At 37.8% G+C, this 17,523-nt stretch overlaps 2 protein-coding genes across 2 annotated transcripts in view; one reads left to right on the plus strand and one right to left on the minus strand.

The window, feature by feature from the left end:
* The window catches only part of ACAD11 (acyl-CoA dehydrogenase family member 11), a 40,822-nt gene that overhangs the window by 7,227 nt on the left and 16,072 nt on the right, over positions 1-17,523 (plus strand). The window contains 8 exon segments of the mRNA XM_019472326.1: positions 583-704; positions 1,762-1,868; positions 1,994-2,117; positions 3,843-3,920; positions 4,190-4,208; positions 4,310-4,459; positions 4,572-4,679; positions 5,891-5,968. Of these exon segments, the coding sequence (XP_019327871.1) occupies positions 583-704; positions 1,762-1,868; positions 1,994-2,117; positions 3,843-3,920; positions 4,190-4,208; positions 4,310-4,459; positions 4,572-4,679; positions 5,891-5,968 (786 nt within the window).
* On the minus strand, positions 8,711-13,022 carry ACKR4 (atypical chemokine receptor 4). The gene is made up of 2 exons (XM_009280411.2): positions 12,967-13,022; positions 8,711-10,017 (listed from the first exon to the last, which is right to left on the minus strand). Exon 2 carries the CDS (start codon positions 9,996-9,998, stop codon positions 8,937-8,939), a length of 1,062 nt encoding a protein of 353 aa, XP_009278686.1. The 5' UTR covers positions 9,999-10,017; positions 12,967-13,022; the 3' UTR covers positions 8,711-8,936.

Genomic DNA, 17,523 nt, shown 5'->3' on the forward strand with positions numbered 1-17,523 from the left:
GTTATCAACATTGTTCTCCTCCTAAATCCAAAACACAGCACTGTACCAGCTACTAGGAAGAAAATTAATTCTATCCCAGCCGAAACCAGGACATGAGTACATCATTTTGCACTTGAAACGAACTTTTCCATGGTTTTCTGCATTGTAGGAAACATGCTGATAGTGAGGTTTAAGGTAGTCCTGTTTTAATAAGCTGTGGCTTAGCCACAGCATGCTGCTTCTGTAAAAGTTTATTTTGAACCTTTCTTAGAGATAATGGAAGAAAACTAAAATTTAAATGTAAATTTGTCATTTATTAAAAAAAAAAGGCAAAAAAGAAACCCCATGGTGCAATTAATTTCCTGACTGGGGTGGAGGCGGGGAGTAGTAGGAAGTGTTATGCTTATCTGGAATTCTGACAGCTTCTATTTCCTTTTGGCTCTCCATATCGCACTTAGTTCATGAGAAATGATAAACATGTTTTTTACTATGTGAATGGAACAGCTCATAAAGCTGAAAAGCTGTACGAATGTTTGAAGAATAAGGTGGAAAAAATCATAGAAACTGTTGAGTATTCTAAAATATTCTGTTGGTTTTTTGTAGAAACTCCTTCATTTGAAGAACTGGTTTCCATTTACTGCCACTGCTGGAGTATTAGCACTACTTTATCCAACTTTAATTTTTTTCTTGCTTTGTCATATTTTAAAATGGCAGCAGTATCCCAGGTAATACATTTGCTGAAATGTCACACATCTTTATTGTGAGTATTTGTAGTTTGGTAATACTTGTTCAAAATATCAATTGTATTTAAAAAGTAACTATAACCATTGTATTTCAGTTTGTTCCTTCAGAAGCCATATCTCAGGTGCTTATGACTGGTAACTCTCTAGGATAGAATTCTTGCTACATAAAGTACATTGCGTTAGCTATAGCTAACTTCTTAGGGAAGTAGGCTAAAAAAGAAGAAAATGTGGATATGTAGATTTTTTTCTTATTAATGTTCCAGTATGCAGGCAATTTTGTCATTACCTTTTTGGACTCTCTGGCTAATTTAAATCCTGTATTACAGAGAAACAAATATCTTTCTAAGTTTCTGCAGCTCTCATGAAAGTAGATAGCAGGATAGATAAGTAAGATCCTGTTGGTGCCAGCCACTGATGAAAAAGGGTCTGTTGTGAACTCAGCTTATTATAAGCATAGGAGACCAATCTTGGGATGTGATTATAGGAGAAAATAAGTTTCATTGCTTCATTGTTAACAGAAGTAACTGTTTAATTAGATATTCAGCCATTGTAAGGCGTAAGTGTATTTTTATGAGTTGCAGCATGAGATCAGCATACCAAATGTGGGGTAAGCTAACTGGTATTAATTTGGAGTAAGAGTATATATGTGGGTACTTAATGTAGTTGTGGATAATAATCATATGTGTATACTGTTGTCAGTTGGCTTAAGGGCCAGGCTGGGCTTGCTTGCAGTATCATGTGCAGATGTATTCTTTTTTCTTTTTTTTTTTTCCTCTACTAATTTTTGTGATTTTTGTTTAGTTTAGTTTAGCTGGGGTATGTTGTTTTTCTCTTGTGCGCCAAGCATCTCTATTATATCAGAAATGGACCAAAACCAATATTAACATATCCCAGTAAAATCTGTCTGGGTGCTAATTTTTTCCTATTAAGAATATGTGCATTTAAGTGTTACTTTCATAGTTGAAGAAATCACAAATCTAAAAAAAGATACAATTTTAAGTGCATAATTATACCATATATACCTTTCTTATGGTTTTAGGGTGTATATGCTAGATATCTCATTGGAAATGCTTCTGCAGAGAATAGTCATGCATTTGCTAAGATTGTGAAGCCTTTGGCAGAGAGAGGGTTAGAGCTCTCAAAAAGGTAAGAGTGGTCTAAACTACTGGACAAAGGCAAGGCAAAGCTTTTAAAATGGCTTCACTTATTTAAATGCCTGTATAAGGCAGCTTATATTATTACTTGTTACTGCATTGAATGTTCTTCTTTAGGTCATCTTTCAGCAGCACACATCACAGCATTTCTGGAGAGTTGTTCCATCAAAGTAGGAAAGGCCAAGAAATTCTGCTGAAAGTCAAGCAGTTCATGAAGCAGCACATATATCCAGCTGAGAAGGTAAAAGCTTTTAGTAAACCTATTTATAAATGAGCATTTTATGAGTAGAGTTATAAAAACGTAAAGCTATGTATAGAAGTCATGCCCTCCTATGTTTTTTCTTTTTTTAAACAGCCTTATTTTCATGCAGTGATGTTTGTGGCATTGCAAAATATTAACAGAAATCCTTATAGTCTGCATTAATTTTTTTGCAGAATTAAAATGTTGTATGCATTGTTAATGAAAGCTGTGAGTTACTTTTTAAAATTTAAGAAGTACTCTTTTTAAAAAGAGATACTTTTTAAGGGTATTTGCCAAAATACTTTTAACACTAACAAAACCCTAGAACTCTTACGTACTAAATGCAAAGACACTTAGTTAAAAAATAGAAACTGCTGTTTTTAACCATACAAAGTTGAATGTTTCTGTTTCTTGCCTTATTTTTTTAAGGTATGACTTTTATGATGAAAAATGTGATTCCATAATGTATCAATGTAGCCTCATTTCTGAGTATATCTAATACCAGTGAAGATCTGAAATCAGATAGATAGTGAAATATCCACAGAAGTCCCTAATTAGTGGCAGGGAAAATAAGATGAAGCATTTTCCTTCTTAGCCTAGGGAGATTAGAAATTTTCCACTTAGGAAGTTGGTTCAACTTTTAGCCTCATGACTCATTTAGCACAGATGACTTTTGTAGCAGAATTGGGTTTTTCGGCTTTTTGGGTTTTTTTGGTTTTTTTTTTTTTCTTCTTTGCAGTCAGGCAGAAGTGCAGAGGACGTATTAATCTAAAAGATTAATGCATCTGCCTATCACAAGGAGAGGTTGAGAGCTGAAAGTCTTGATATGCAAAGTTTCTTAAAAATCTCTCTGTAACTGTTTTTGGATTGCCCAAGGAAGCATTACAATAATTAGTGTACTTGCTTTAAAAACAAATGAACCACAAAGAGCCATGCGAGTTTTCCAGATCAGTATGTTGTGCTTGTAAGTTATTTCTGATAACAGGGATTGTGAATCAGGACTTGTAAATTCTACTTTGGAATTTGTCTTATTGTGTGATTTTCAGAAGAGGGCACTACTTTTATTCATTCTAAAACTAGTTCTGGGCCAGCTTTGGTGAAGTGCCGGGCCTCACTAAAACATACCTGTGAAAATACTAGGATTACTGAATACACAGTTTTACTTAATACTAATCACTGGTGCTCAGAATGACCGTTTACATAATCTGTTAAGGAATTATTTTGACAGAAAAAAAAAGTATTCTTTGTGTTTTTTCTCAGTTAAAAAAAAAGATTAACTGGCTTATATATCTGAACATTGTGATGGGAAACCTGAATCTTAAGTGTCAGTACATCTGGCTTTTATTTGTTGTTTTGCTTTTGGGTTTATGCCTCTTGTGCACACTGTTGGTAACAGTTACTTGTATTATCAGAAAACACTGACCTTCTACCATCATCATCACTTATTTTAAACCACCCCAAACCATTTCCCCGTATGAAATAAGGTACTGATTGGGGTCATCTCCATGATGCATTTAAAGTCTTGCAAAATGAATAAATTGCAGTTTGATTTTTGAATTATATTTTTAATTTTGTAATGCAACCAACTGTATAATAAAAACCTGTGTTGAACATTTTTTTATTGGCTTCTTGGGGTGAAGGGCTGGAAAAGACACCATATTATTACTTGTGTATATTACATGTGTTCTTAATTTAAACAAGCATCTTTTTAATTGTTTCTCTAAGGAAATAATAAAACACTATGCTGGACATGGAAATACTGAGGAAAAATGGAAGAAACCACCACTGCTTGAGAGACTGAAAGTATGGGATAATAAATATTCTTGAGCACTCTAGCAGTAAAATAAACAGGCACTGACATGGAGCGTAAGAAAGTTTGGTGTATGCTGCTGGAGAAGTTACTCTGCATAGAAAGAAACAGCGTGAGGAACAGTGTAAGGAAAGGAAGAAGGACGAGTACAAAAGGAGATGAGAGATACGAATGAGAGGAGAAAAGCAAAAGCGAGTTCTGTGAGGGGTATGTCTGAACTTTAAGTCAAACACTACTTACTGAAAACAGCTATTGAAAATAGGCATCAGATATATTGGACAGTATGTTAGGCAGGAAGGAAGAAAATGGGCAGCAAGCCAGAATTTAATTTTTTTTTTTAAGATTTATTGCTAATGTTTTTCTCTGTTGATTCTTTCAACAGGAAATGGCCAAGAAATGGCCAAAGCAGAAGGTCTGTGGAACCTTTTTCTCCCAGATGTCAGTGGTCTCAGCCAGCTTGACTATGCGCTAATAGCTGAGGAGACAGGGAAATGCTTCTTTGCTCCTGAGGTTTTCAACTGTCATGCACTAGGTTAGCAACCCTGCCCAGAAACTACAGTGCTGAGAGCATTGAAACGTTGGGCATCGTACAGCTTACAAGTTGTGTGTCTCAAGAAGTAAACATGACTGCTGATTTCTTACAGACACTGGAAACATGGAGGTCCTGCACATGTATGGGACTGAAGAGCAAAAGAAAGAGTAGCTGGAGCCTCTCCTAGAAGGGAAGATTAGTTCTTGCTTCTGCATGGCAGGTAAATTTTTCTCCAGAAGAAAGTTAGAGGCAATTGGCAGAAATTTCACATGGCATATGCAAAAAGTACGAAACGACAGTTTCATTAACTATGTGTTAATGAATTAATACAGAAATTTCCACTGTATCTGTGAATATGTTTGAATATGAAATCACGTATGAGATGTGAGTGCAGTGAAGCATCCTTGCTGCCCTTCCCTGGTAGTTACCATTTTTCGTGGTTACAATAATTAGTATTTGCTTTCCATATATTTTCAATTTATTTTTAGTGCTAGTAAAATACGGTTTATTGTACCAGATTTACAATAGAACTTACCCTTTTTTGTAATGTGCTTTGGGGTTCTCTAGAAACATACATGTAGGTACAAGTATGATTATTGTGATTAAAGTTGTGTAGTTTTGCAGTATGTCGTAGGTAGAGCTTTTAAGACATAACCTGAAGATAACTTGCAAAACATATGATGCACTTGCTTTATGTCTGTAGCTCAGCATTATATTCATTTTTGCTCTTGAAAACGTGTAGCATGCAGCATCTGTGGAAGGCCTGACTGTTGATTTAGGATGGTAGCTTTTGAACACGTGATGTCAAAATCTTGATCTTTCTGTGTCAGCAGGAGTTGAGAGAACTCAGTTTTGCAGAGCTGGACCTTTATTTTGCACATTCTGTTTCAGTGTGTTCGCCAAGAGGAAAGAGATGCTTTTGCTTTAAAGAAGGTGGCCTATAAAAGAAGTTAAGGGTGAACGGAGAGAGGAAGAATCTTTCCTATTCCAAACGATAATTGATGACATTTTGCTGGCAACTGCTTTGTGTAGCCTATTTCATAAACCATCACAAAAGTAGTTTAAATCTCTTTATTTTCACTTGAGAAGAGCCTAAGGGAAAAAAAGGCTGAGGAGAGATATGGCTGTTATTTCTAAGTACATTGGAAGGGGGAAGGAATTAAAAACATCAGGGAAGGAAGAAGGCTGTTGACTATAAAGAGTAGTCTGAGCCCAAGAAGAAGTAAGTTTAAACTGGCTGTGAATAACAGGTTGTTAGAAAATAGAAAGCCTTTGACCACCAGCAGAGTGAGGTTCTGAAAACGGCTTTTCTACTGGGAGCAAAACAGTGTTACTGTCAATATGGTATATCTAGATCCCTATATTTGTGGTGGTAGTACTACCTGTATATTTAATCCAGTGGTTTGTTCTGGTTTTTTTTCTTTAACACAGAACCTGATGTGGCTTCAAGTGATGCCACCAATATGCAATGCAGCATTGAGTGAGATGGCGAGAAGTGGTGGAGCAGTGGTAAGTACGGAAACCCTAAATAAGAACGGCTAAGTCTAAAATTCTTTCTGAGAACTGATAAAACAAAAATATTTGTGCTCCATTTCTGAGATGGAAAATTGTCTCTTCTTGGGTAGAGGCAATAGAATGTAAAACAACGGAAAGAGCTGAATCGAGCTTTTGTTCTATGAAGCAAAGTCCAAGACTGAAATCCAATTTGGGGTTTTGGCCTTTCTGGAACCTCTGAGTTTTGTTCACAGAATGAATGCAACTATTGTTCTTTAAACGTTACCTCTTTCCATCAGGTAACTCACACATTTATGGCCGTAGCCTTTAAACTTTGTTTTTATGAAGCTGTCTTTGGCAGCTTGTGTGTGAGGTTTGAGTATACTGTTACTAGTTACAGTAAAGTTTGGCTGCTTTTTAAACTAGCCTGTGATGCTGTTGGACTGACTTCTACAGGTAATTCTCTTATACTGTACTTCGCAGAAAAATCAATGGATTAGACTGTAAGTGGTAAATGTCCTTGATATTATAGTACCATTACTTTTTTATTGAAACATACATGACAACAACTGGAAAATCACCATTCCCTGGGAGTTTGGAAGCCAGCTACATAAACTGAGTTGCTAACTGGAGTGAAACTTGAATGTTTCATTTATGTACCTTTGAGTGTGGCAGCTACCTACAGGTACATGCTTGTGCAATACCTAGACTCACCAGAAGATAGGGCGCTCTCTCTTTTCTAGTACTGCAGAACTGGCAGCAAAAGGAGGCATGATATCTTGTCTCTTGACCTGACAGTGTCGCTTAACTGCTGGCTGCTACCTTTGCTCTGGGTCAGTGTCTCCCAACTGTGCATTGCAGTTCCTAAGGAAGTAATGGGAAAGTTTGTAGGAGGTCACACACACAAAATATTATTCATAAAATTAGTTACGTGAATTATAGAAAGGAGAGTAAACATAAGAGAGTAAGCATGATTTGGTTTGTCTTATTTCTAATAAAAATAATTAGGACAGTCAGATTTGCATAAAAATAGATGCACAAAAGGCACTGCAATTTCAGGACGTTTGAGAAACACATACATGCAGTTCTGCCTTAGTCAGAGTCTCCTTTTCTGCCTGGTTGGTTTTTTGGGTGGGGTTTTTTTTTGTTTTGGTTTGGGGTTTGGGGTTTTTTTCTGTTTTTTTCTTTTTACTCTGAGTGGGACATTAGGACCTTGGATGTTTGGGAATTCCAGAAGCCTGACAGCCTGGTCAGAATGTCACTCTGGGTGCAACCACTCTTTACTTGTGAAGACAAATCATAAATCACACATGCAAGGAGTCAGTTGCTTTGTGGCAGAACTGGAATTTCTTACTATGCTCTGCATGCGTGCTTTGCACATCTACAGTAAATCCAGTATGGCTTAAACATGTCAGATTTATGGTGTATGTGTAGACCATCTGTTGAGCACTTCTGATTTATCTGTTCACGCCCTAGTATTTCTCAAAATACCGTGCAGAAGTATTTCTCAAAATACTGGGCAGAAATTCTGTAAGCTTTTGTCATCCAAGCAGAGAGAAGAGGCTTGTGTCTTGTTTATGCTACTGTTGTTTCTTGTCTGTCATTTTAGAGCTTTTTCTTCCAGTCCATAATTGTGTAACTAGGAACAGTGTCTAAAAATGAGAGATTCTTGTTGGCTTTCATAAGCCGTAGATCAGGCATTTTGTCAGAGCCCATGGGATGTTTGAAGGCAGGGACAGTATGCTGTAATACCACGGTTTTAATTTTGAAAGATAATATGCCAATATATTTGAAATGCTTCCAGAGAGTCGTGGAAAACTGCTGTTTTCCTGGAATCCTCTCCAGCACTGTGGCAGGGGACAGCTTTGGTACCTCTCCGTGGAAAAACTGTAAATCCCACTGACCATGAGCTCCATATGGAGTCAGAACCTCTCTCGTTCATCAAGCAAGGCCTCTAGCCTTTGCTGGTTGATAAATGCCTATAATGAGAGATGTCAAGATCTACTAAAACAAAACAAACATAAAGATGTGAATAAATGACAGCCAGTGCACTTTTTGTATTCTTTGATTTTATTGTATCTCCATATATTTTAGCAGATACAGTTATTGCAGTGTTTGATTAATTTTACAAATTCTGACTAGAAATTCCAGGCCCTGTATCTGAAGATTAACTTAACTTCTTCTTACATTTCTGCTAATGCTTTGACTGTACTACTTTGGCATTTACATTTGACATGACATTTACAACAATCTAGAATGTGCCTCCCATAGGGCGCTGGGCTTGTTGAAGTTTAGGATGAGCAGAAAAGGAGAGGTGAAAGGTCATTTTTGGTAGTTACAGAGAAGGAGTTACTGTTTTTTGTGGAGGATGTTGTTGTTGCTATACATATGTGGAAATACATAGAGAATGGCTTCCCCCCCCAGTTCTCAGCCACGAACGGATACCTCATTTCAAGCTGCAAATGTATCTATGGAGTGATAGCTGAGGAAAAAGGTGGAACTGACTTATTAGGCAAATGTCCTAAAGTTTTACAAAGTAGTTGGAGAAACACAAGATTATTAACTTTTGGTACAAAAGTTCCTGTACTGCTCTTTTATTACTGATGGTTTCTTTTTCTGTTTTAATTATATGTTTAGACATGTACAGATTGTTCATTACACAGTTATTTAAGTGCCTAGTACTATGACCCTTTTAAATTTAAATCTTGGGGGTTTTTTAGGTGTTTGGGTTTTGTTGTGTTTTTTTTTTTCTTTTAGTAAATAGCTCTAGTTGTTTCTAGAAATTTCAGTATTTAGTTCTTGCCTAATGCTTAATTTTGATCAACATGTTCCACTTCAAACTGCACTGTAGTGTCTTGGATAGTCCGCAGGTTCAGAAATTAATCTGAAAGTTGACTTGCAGACAAACAGCTGCTGAAACAATACCCCCAGATTTAGTAAATAATTCCCTTGGTTATATAAGATAATGAAAGTAATGGAGAGTCTATATAATGAAACTAATTGTTTCTTCAGTATGGTCTTCATAATTCACAGAAATTTCTTCAGATCTTCCGTTCTGTCGTTGTCTTCTCCAGTATCCATAATTTTTTGCGATTTTCATAATATGCATTTTAAAAGAGGCACCCAGAAAGGCATAGAGAAGAGGGTTCAGGCAGGTGTGAAACAAAGCTATGCTCTTGGTGACCTGGAGTGTGACGTCTGTGGTTTTACTTGCATCACAGTCAGTAATCACCATGTAGATGATATCTATCGCTCGCCAGAACTTAACAATGTTGTAAGGTAGCTGGGTAATAATGAAAGTAGCCACTACTGCCAGCAGAACCATGAAAGGTCTAGATTTTTTAGCATTTGCAGATCTAAAGATTGCTCGAGCAGTAGCTGAATAGCAGATCAGCATTACTAGGAAAGGAAGCAGAAATTCCAGGATAATTTCCAGGATTTGAATGGTTGCTTTTAAGAGTGTTTCCATGTTCATTGGAAATACAAGAAGGCATTCATTCCTGTCATTGTGTTTCTTGACTTGATTAAATATCAGTTCAGGGATACTGAGTAAAACGGCAGACAGCCAGACACAGATGCAGGTAACACTGCAGTGTTTACCAATTCTTCTATGACCCCGGGATTCTGAAGTGGCCCTGTATCTATCCACACTGATACAGGCCAGGAACAGCATGCTAGAGCTGAAATTCATGGTGTACAGAGAAGAAGTGAGCTTGCACATTGAGTTTCCAAGTTCCCATCCCTGCACTGCATTTGCAGCCCAAAAAGGGAGTGTAAAGAGCAAGAGCAAATCAGCAGTGGCTAGATGCATGATGTACACATCCGTCTTAGTCTTCAGTTTCTTGCAATAGGCATAAATTGCGACCACTAATGAATTTCCAGCGACTCCAACAGTGAAAGCCAATGCATAGAACACAGGAAGGAATAATTTACTGAAATTTCTCACATAACTTTTTTCACAGAGAAGCTCATATGTATTGTAATCTATAACAGAGTTGCTATCATCCTCCTCGTCCTCAATCCAGTAATCAGTTGAGTTATTCATGTCCCAGCCCACGGCAAAGCTACAAGACACAAGAAAAGGGGGGAGAAGGGAACACCAAAGAAATAATACTGGTTTTCAGTTTTAAAATTTCTGTTGAAACCTAAAACCCTTGCTCAGGGTTACTTATACATTTCAAGTTTAAAGAAGTTGGATATTGAGAAAACATTCATAAATAATCAAAGTAGAGCTAGACAGTGATGGAGGCAGAACAGACCAGCTCAAATTCTCACATGAAATGGAGTAACTGACTACATCCATGTGTGCAATGCAAAGTAAAATGGATTCAATGGAAATGCTTTCATTAACCTTAGCATTTGAGATTGCAAGGTGCTTGGAGTGTACCTCACTGGTTTCCACATTTCAGTTGAGGAACCATCATTGCTTAAACTGCTCTGACTCGTTATGTTTGACAATATTCCATTGCAAAATAAATTTGTCTGTACCTTTATAGGGTTGAAATTACACCTTCCTCTCTACAGCCTCTGCAAAGCAAAGGAGTACCAGTTGAAGGCTGTAAATGCTATTACAATAGAGTGGATAAGGAATACTAACAGATTAAAGCTGAGAGGCAAGCAGTAGTATTCTGTGCCTAGTATCATAAATTTTGGCAAATTTGGGATATGAGTATAATATAGGGAGAGTGTCCTTGTTTGTTACTCAGGCATACATATACATGCCCATTACATAAAGCACAGCAATGGAAGTCAGTTGCTGGACAGCAGTGGAACAGGCTTAGTTTAGTCTCCATCCCACACAGCGAGCCATGCCTACGTGGAATTTCTTACAGAATCAGATTGCTGTGGGTACACTGCATCTTACAGCTGGAGACTTCTCAGGATGTTATGACACAAAGGAATCTTATCACATACAAAACTGCCCACAAGTACCCAAACCGCTCAGAACCTCAGCTGTTTTTTCAAGTACTATCTCATGACAGATTTACTCCGTAAACACTGAGGCTGTATTCTCACTGCCAGCTTAGGGTTGAAGTTTGAGTGTTCATATCTTAAGACTGTCTTAAGCAAGTCATGTCCTACAGTATTTTCTTCTTTTTCTGTAATTGTGTCCGTTGACTAATTTGCTGAAATTCTTTCTATTGTAAACTACAGTCCTGCAGTGCCCTGTTTTCTTGAAATAAATGGGATCAAGATTTCTTAACAGCAGTAGCAAAAAGTAGCTGAGAATGAAAAACACATCCCCCTTTCTCATCATGTGCAGTGTTTCAGAATTTGAGGCCAATGTTATTGAAAGCAGATTTTTATCTGATATTCTGCTCCAGAGCTTTTTCAAGCTTGGCTTTTTCAAGCTTGAAAAAAATCCAAATACCATTTCTGTTTTTTAGGCAAGGGTTTAAATGAAGGGTTGCCAAACCTCTATTATAAACAGTATCTCTTAAAAAAAATTTTAATGTGTCCTGTCTACCAGGAAAAATAAGTTACTGATTGATCTTGTATTCAGGGATGAAGACCAATTAAATAGAAAGAAATGAATAATTTCTATTTTTGCTTGATTTTTTTTTTCAGTGAGTCTGTTATCTAAATTTTTTAAAAAGTGTGTTCATTAGAAATTAACTATTTGGTTTGGCTTCATCCGTAATAACTTTGTTGGATTATTTTGTTAACATTTCAAAACGCTTGCCATTAAACTTTAAACAATGATTACTCTTATTTTAAGTCTTGTAATCTGTCATTTACTGTTGCCTAAATGAGGTGTACAGAATGGAAAAATACAGTAATTCTATTTATTAGTTCAGCAAGGGATGTCTATTCTATGCTTAACAAGCTGCTTTAGCAGGATTTTTCATCAGGGGTAATCTTTTGCAGCTTTATAGTACTTTGAGGAGAGATTCAGACATCATCAGCAAATGTATCTTTTTTTTTTTTTTTAGTAGAAGAGAAACTGCTGCAGGGAATGTTTAATCCACTTAGCCAAGATTAGAAGAAAATTAAAAGTTAAACTGAAAAGATTTGGTTGTGGTCTAAAACACTTATTACAGAACCCATCTGGGAATGCTTAACCAAATTGGATCACTGGCAAATTTGCTTGAAAGCAAAACAATAAACATTTCGGTGCAAACTTCAAGAAGTCTGCGTATCACAAAGTGGTTTGGCTGTGACAAGGAACATGCTTCGCTGTCTGATATGCTTTTGGCTGACCTGAGTTTTTGACAGAAACAAAGTTATCTAAAATGCAACAGTTGATATTTCTCCCTTAAAAACACAGTTATGTTTTGGCTAACATACCTATTCATATTTGCCATTCCTGTTAATGTTGTTTCTCGGGCGCACATATATATGCCCATTACATAAAGCGGAGCAGTCCCATGGGAGTCAGGTACTGAACAGCGGTGGAATAGGCTTAGTTTAGTCTCCATCCCACACAGTGAGTCACCTTATGCCCACGTGGAATTTCTTACAGAATCAGATTGCTGTGGGTACACTGCATCTTACAGCTGGAGACTTCTCAGGATGTTATGACAGAAAGGAATCTTATCACATACAAAACTGCCCACAAGTACCCAAACAGCTCAGAACCTCAGCTGTTTTTTCAAGTACTGTTTTCTAGGAGGTATATTAATAGACATATTAATAGACAGCTTTGCATGTTTTCTTGCAGAATTATTCCAGCCTTCCATTTAGATACAAATTCAGTGTTTCTGTGTGTTTAAACTTGACATGGGATTGTATGAATACATGTTGAATGAAGTTAATATCCCCAGTTTAAACAGACAGATTTTTTCTTTAATGAATTAAGCAGTATTCTGTTCTTCTACTGAACAAATCTAATTTTAAGACTGGAAATGAGCATGTACCTTAGTGAAATGACGTCTCTCTGTAAAGCCAGCTTAACTAAGAGTAAATCCTAGCTCTTCTCTATGTAAATAAGTATATCACACTTAATATAGAGCAGTAAATATTAAAACAAAACTATTATCACACAGAGCAGTAAATATTAAAACAAAACTAACCTTCTTTTGTCAGCAGACTAGTAGCAGGTACTGCAATTGAGATGTGCTTCAGTGAAATGATCTGAATTGGTCTGACACATTGCATTTTGTCTTCGAGCACCACACCCTCATCTGGAAGTCAGTTGCACTTTCATTTTGACTTGCCAGTTTAAAAAAAAAAAAAAAATAAAAATTCTGCTTTCCTGGAAACTCCTCTCATGTTGAACACATACATTTCCTCCGTTCCTCCCTGTTCCAACCAGAATGCAGGTGTTCTTTGGAAGGTCAAGACTCTCTTACTATTTCACTGTGGTTTTGGTTGTTTTATTCCTGAAAGTCCAAATGTTTTTTTTTTACATAATTAAAGGGCTTTTATGAAATCACACATTTAAAATTTGAAAAGGAGAGAAAGACGGGGAGGTCTGTCTGGGGCAGAGTTACCTGTATGGTGTCACTATATTCTTTCCTCAGGACACTACTGTGCTTTTGATGGCTGCCTCTATAAGGTTTTAAGGCATCCTTATATCCCCTTTTTAAGTAACTTTTTAGGGGACACAATAGAAAGATGAGTTTGCTTTTTGTAAAATGAGGGAGGTTGGTCTTTCAGTGTGTGATATTGAACAAAACCAGGACGATGATAGGGAAAAGATGTGAAAGCAAGTGGTAAACAGTCAACCAGAGTATAAGCAGATAGTCCTGCACCCTGTGGGAGAGTTCTCAGGGACTTGAATGTTACCAGTCAGACTCATAATCGAGTTAGTGTTTGATAATATTTCTACAGAAACTGCAAGCCAGGCAGATACTGTAGAAGAAAAATAAAAAGATGCTATTCCATCGATGAGGTTTCTTCCACTTGCAGTGTGCTGTCTGCATTATAAAGAATCAAAACTTTTACAGGAAAGGGAAGATGGAGAAGTTCTGCAGTTTACATGAGGACATTAATACTTCTGCACTGAGGCATGGACTTACCTGTGCTAAGAATTCCTAAAATGACTGGCTCTTGCTTAAATTTCCACAATCTCTACAGCTTCAAATTGGTCTTTTGTGCAAGAGTACCTTGTGCAGAGTATCAGGAGCCTTCCATGATCTTCCAGAGCTTTTATTTTGTTTGAATTATCCTGTATTCTGTAGCAGTCTAATGAGTTTCAGTAAATGCAATAGTGATGCCAAAAAACAGAGAGAGATTTTGAGCAGACCAGAGGTGAGGTTTTGCTTTTTGGCATACTGGCTGAATTGATGTACCTGCTGCAGCTGCTTTAGCCATACAACTATTTTGGAATACGTGAAAGGAAAGGTTTTTCAAAATGGGCAGCTAAGAATGTGACGGGCAGATGTTTTCCACATGCTTCTAGCTTCATTTGCATTCACAACAAGAAAAAAAAATGGCCTGGGAGAGGAATTGGAGTCTAGAGAAAGAATGCTGCAATATTTGTGCATATTTCTGCAGTGTTTTCATCTTGAGTTATCACAGCACTTCACTGGTCTTCTTCACAGTGGGAGATAAGACATTTGGGTTGCTTCCAGCACATCTGCTTCTCGCAAGTCGTGTCATTGCTTAGAGGTCTGAGCTATATCTCTTTAAAATAAGTGACTCTCTCAGTTCTGAATGGGCTTTGTCTCAATATGGTCCCCAACAAGATAGAATAATCAGGGTAGAACTGAGAAAGCTCCCAGGTGTTGCCTGCAGAAAAGACGGTTGTGTTACCAGTGCCTTAGAGGTCCTGTGGGCAGGCTGTAGGAAGGCAGTTCATGTAAATCCTATACTGTTTATTACAGTACCTCAGCTCCTCTTAACTCTGCAGGGTGCAGTGAGGACAGAACCTTCCAGTCAGGGTACAGAAATAATACTGTCATGTAATACTAGATTTCAGTATGGCCCTATAGGCTCAAAAATAACACAAATTATTTAATAAGTAAGAGTGAATGCAAAATTACAATGGATCTTGTTTAACTAAGAAGTGCTTGTGGCTGTGTAAAAGTGGGATGAAGGTGAGAAAAAAACATTCCTAAATGTTGTTGACAGCAGCTGTTCTCCCTGGCACCATCTGAGTCTGTGAGCTCTAGCTGGGAATGACTAGCAGCCACATTCAGTGGCAGGACTGTGTAGCCCTTGCTGATTAGCTGCAGAACCCCAGCATTGTCTCTGTCTTTACTGGTTGTACCCAATTTGCTCGCAGCTACATTATAATCTTTACCATACGTGAACCAGATGCCCAGTGGTGTTATCTGGAGAAGATGAGATAAAACTATGGAATACATTGTGCTGGTGGATAGAAATTACTGCAGGCTCCCCTTTTCTCCATTAGAAGATCCCCATATTACAACAATCAATACCACGCTGCCATCCACCCTACTCAGTCCAGTTTCTTGTTGTAGGAGAGTCCAGAACATGTGTTTATCAGTGCCTTTCTAGGAAGCTGCCAAGTCTGTAACGTCACCACAGACCCCTGATCTTCAGCAGAGAGAGGTAACCCACCAGGATCACCAGTGCAGCAGCCAGCGTGGCAAGAGTCATAGATATTCTGGGCATTCAAGTAGTAGATTATCCTGCCTTAGTCATCTTGGCCAAAACTTTAAAGACTGGACACTGAAAAATAGTTAACTAGATTGCAAGAATTAAGTGCTATTGGCTTCTGAAACCAGGTTATATGGCAGCTTCTTTAAGTAAAGGTTGTACTGTCCGTGTCTGTGCCACATTTAGTACTCTCCACCAGAAAGAACCTGTATAAGTTGATTGTATGAAGATCAGTAATCTTAAGCATGTTACACCCCCTGATAGCAAAGATTAGGCTTCTAATAGGGTTGTGATCAACCCTCTAAGCACATTTTAAAATATCATTGTCTTTGCCTATATGACTGCCATGGAGAGTTAAAAAACGTAATACATTCTGTTTCCCAATGTAGCAGCGTTGTGGTTTAAAAGTTTTGGACAAGTTGTGCAGACATATATATGAAAAAGCTTATTAAAAAGCTTATTAATATGGAAATACGCTTAAAACTGACCTTCTAAAATCTCTACTATATCTATTTGTTCAATTGTGAGTTTCTTGCAAAACTACTTCTAACTCCTGCCAAAATGACAGGCTTCTCTTACTCTTCCCCCATCCTCCAGCAGCTTCTTTGAATTCTGTAAGTAATGTAAAAATGCCATTTACAAATGAGAGATTTATTCCATCCAGGCAGTCTGCATTTCTTCCAAAGCACTGGAGTCTTTCGGAGTCTTGCATTAGACCAGAACTTCTTTCTGGCATTTATGGGTCAAAGTTGCATAAAATTTGGTTTAGGTTTTCAGAACGTCAGACTCTAAGGAGTGGAAAGGCCAGGAATCTGCCTTCCTTTGCTGTGCTCACATGGGAAAAAGTACATATGAAACGGAGGTATTCATTTGGCTTCCAGAAACTTGTATTAATGATTTAGAGCATCTAACCAGATGTCTAGCTCTCAGTGAACTCCTCACTAAGTTCAACATGAAAGCTGCTTCTGATTTTTTTCATACAACATGGTGAAATTTGCCTTTTTTTGAAGAAGGTGACTTGAGGATTGTTTACAAAACGGTTTTTGAAGAGATTCCAGGAAGTCAAAGTATCTTTTGTTGTAAACCTCACTTCAAGATAAATGTGGTTTAGAAAATACCACTTGTGCAATTCTTCACCTTCTGTGGAAAAAGAGAAGAGTCAAATACCCCTTAAGAGTATAGCATTTCTCTTTGCAGGGGAGTACATTGCAAAGCATATGTTGTATTATTTTGGGGTTGGTCACCCGCTTGTTGCAGTTGCCCAAATGAGCCAACTGTTTGAGATCTACCTTTTTTTTTTTACCAAGCTGATTTATTCCCCCCACCCTAGCTTTTCACTCAGATATTTTAGCTCGTTAGCATTGTACAGCTCATGGGCCACAAATATAACCCCACTTTGCAAACAATGGATGAATAGCATATTGCAAAGGAGGAAAGTAAACAGCCAGCAGTCTGGCCCTCAAAATGGGCAGTGTTTATCAGAACGAAATAAATGTCTCTCCCACTTCCCGGCTGTCTGTCGCAGCCAAAACCAGGACACCGGCCATCACAGTGGCTGTTCTTAGGAGGAAGTAGCTCAGCTCAAAGCCAGGTGGTTGTATTGCCTAGACCAGAGGCTCCCAAACCTTGTGGTGACAGCTGCCAGAGAAGTTAAAAAGTCATCTGTGTTTCTGACCTCAAAACAAACCGAGTTGGTGCAGATCAAATCTTGAATTAAATCTCCGCAAAGCTTGTCATCTGCATTGAGATAGCAATAAAAAATTTACTGATTGTTACATATGTCAGGTATAATCCTTCCCCCTTTCCCCCAGCTTTATTGTCTGTGTGAGACTTTGAAAGGAATGAGAGCATGCTTTGGTACCAAGAAACCTTTAAAGAAAAAGATAGTGAGGATTAAGGCTCTTGGAAATAAGATGCCATTTTAATTAATGGTAGATTCTTCTTTAGGACTTGTACATTATGCCAGCTGAACATGAGCCGGCAGTGTGCCCAGGTGGCCAAGAAGGCCAATGGCATCCTGGCCTGTATCAGAAATAGTGTGGCCAGCAGGAGTAGGAAAGTGA

Source organism: Aptenodytes forsteri, unplaced genomic scaffold, assembly GCF_000699145.1.
Source record: "Aptenodytes forsteri isolate BGI_AS27 unplaced genomic scaffold, ASM69914v1 Scaffold523, whole genome shotgun sequence".
Classification (NCBI taxonomy): domain Eukaryota; kingdom Metazoa; phylum Chordata; class Aves; order Sphenisciformes; family Spheniscidae; genus Aptenodytes; species Aptenodytes forsteri.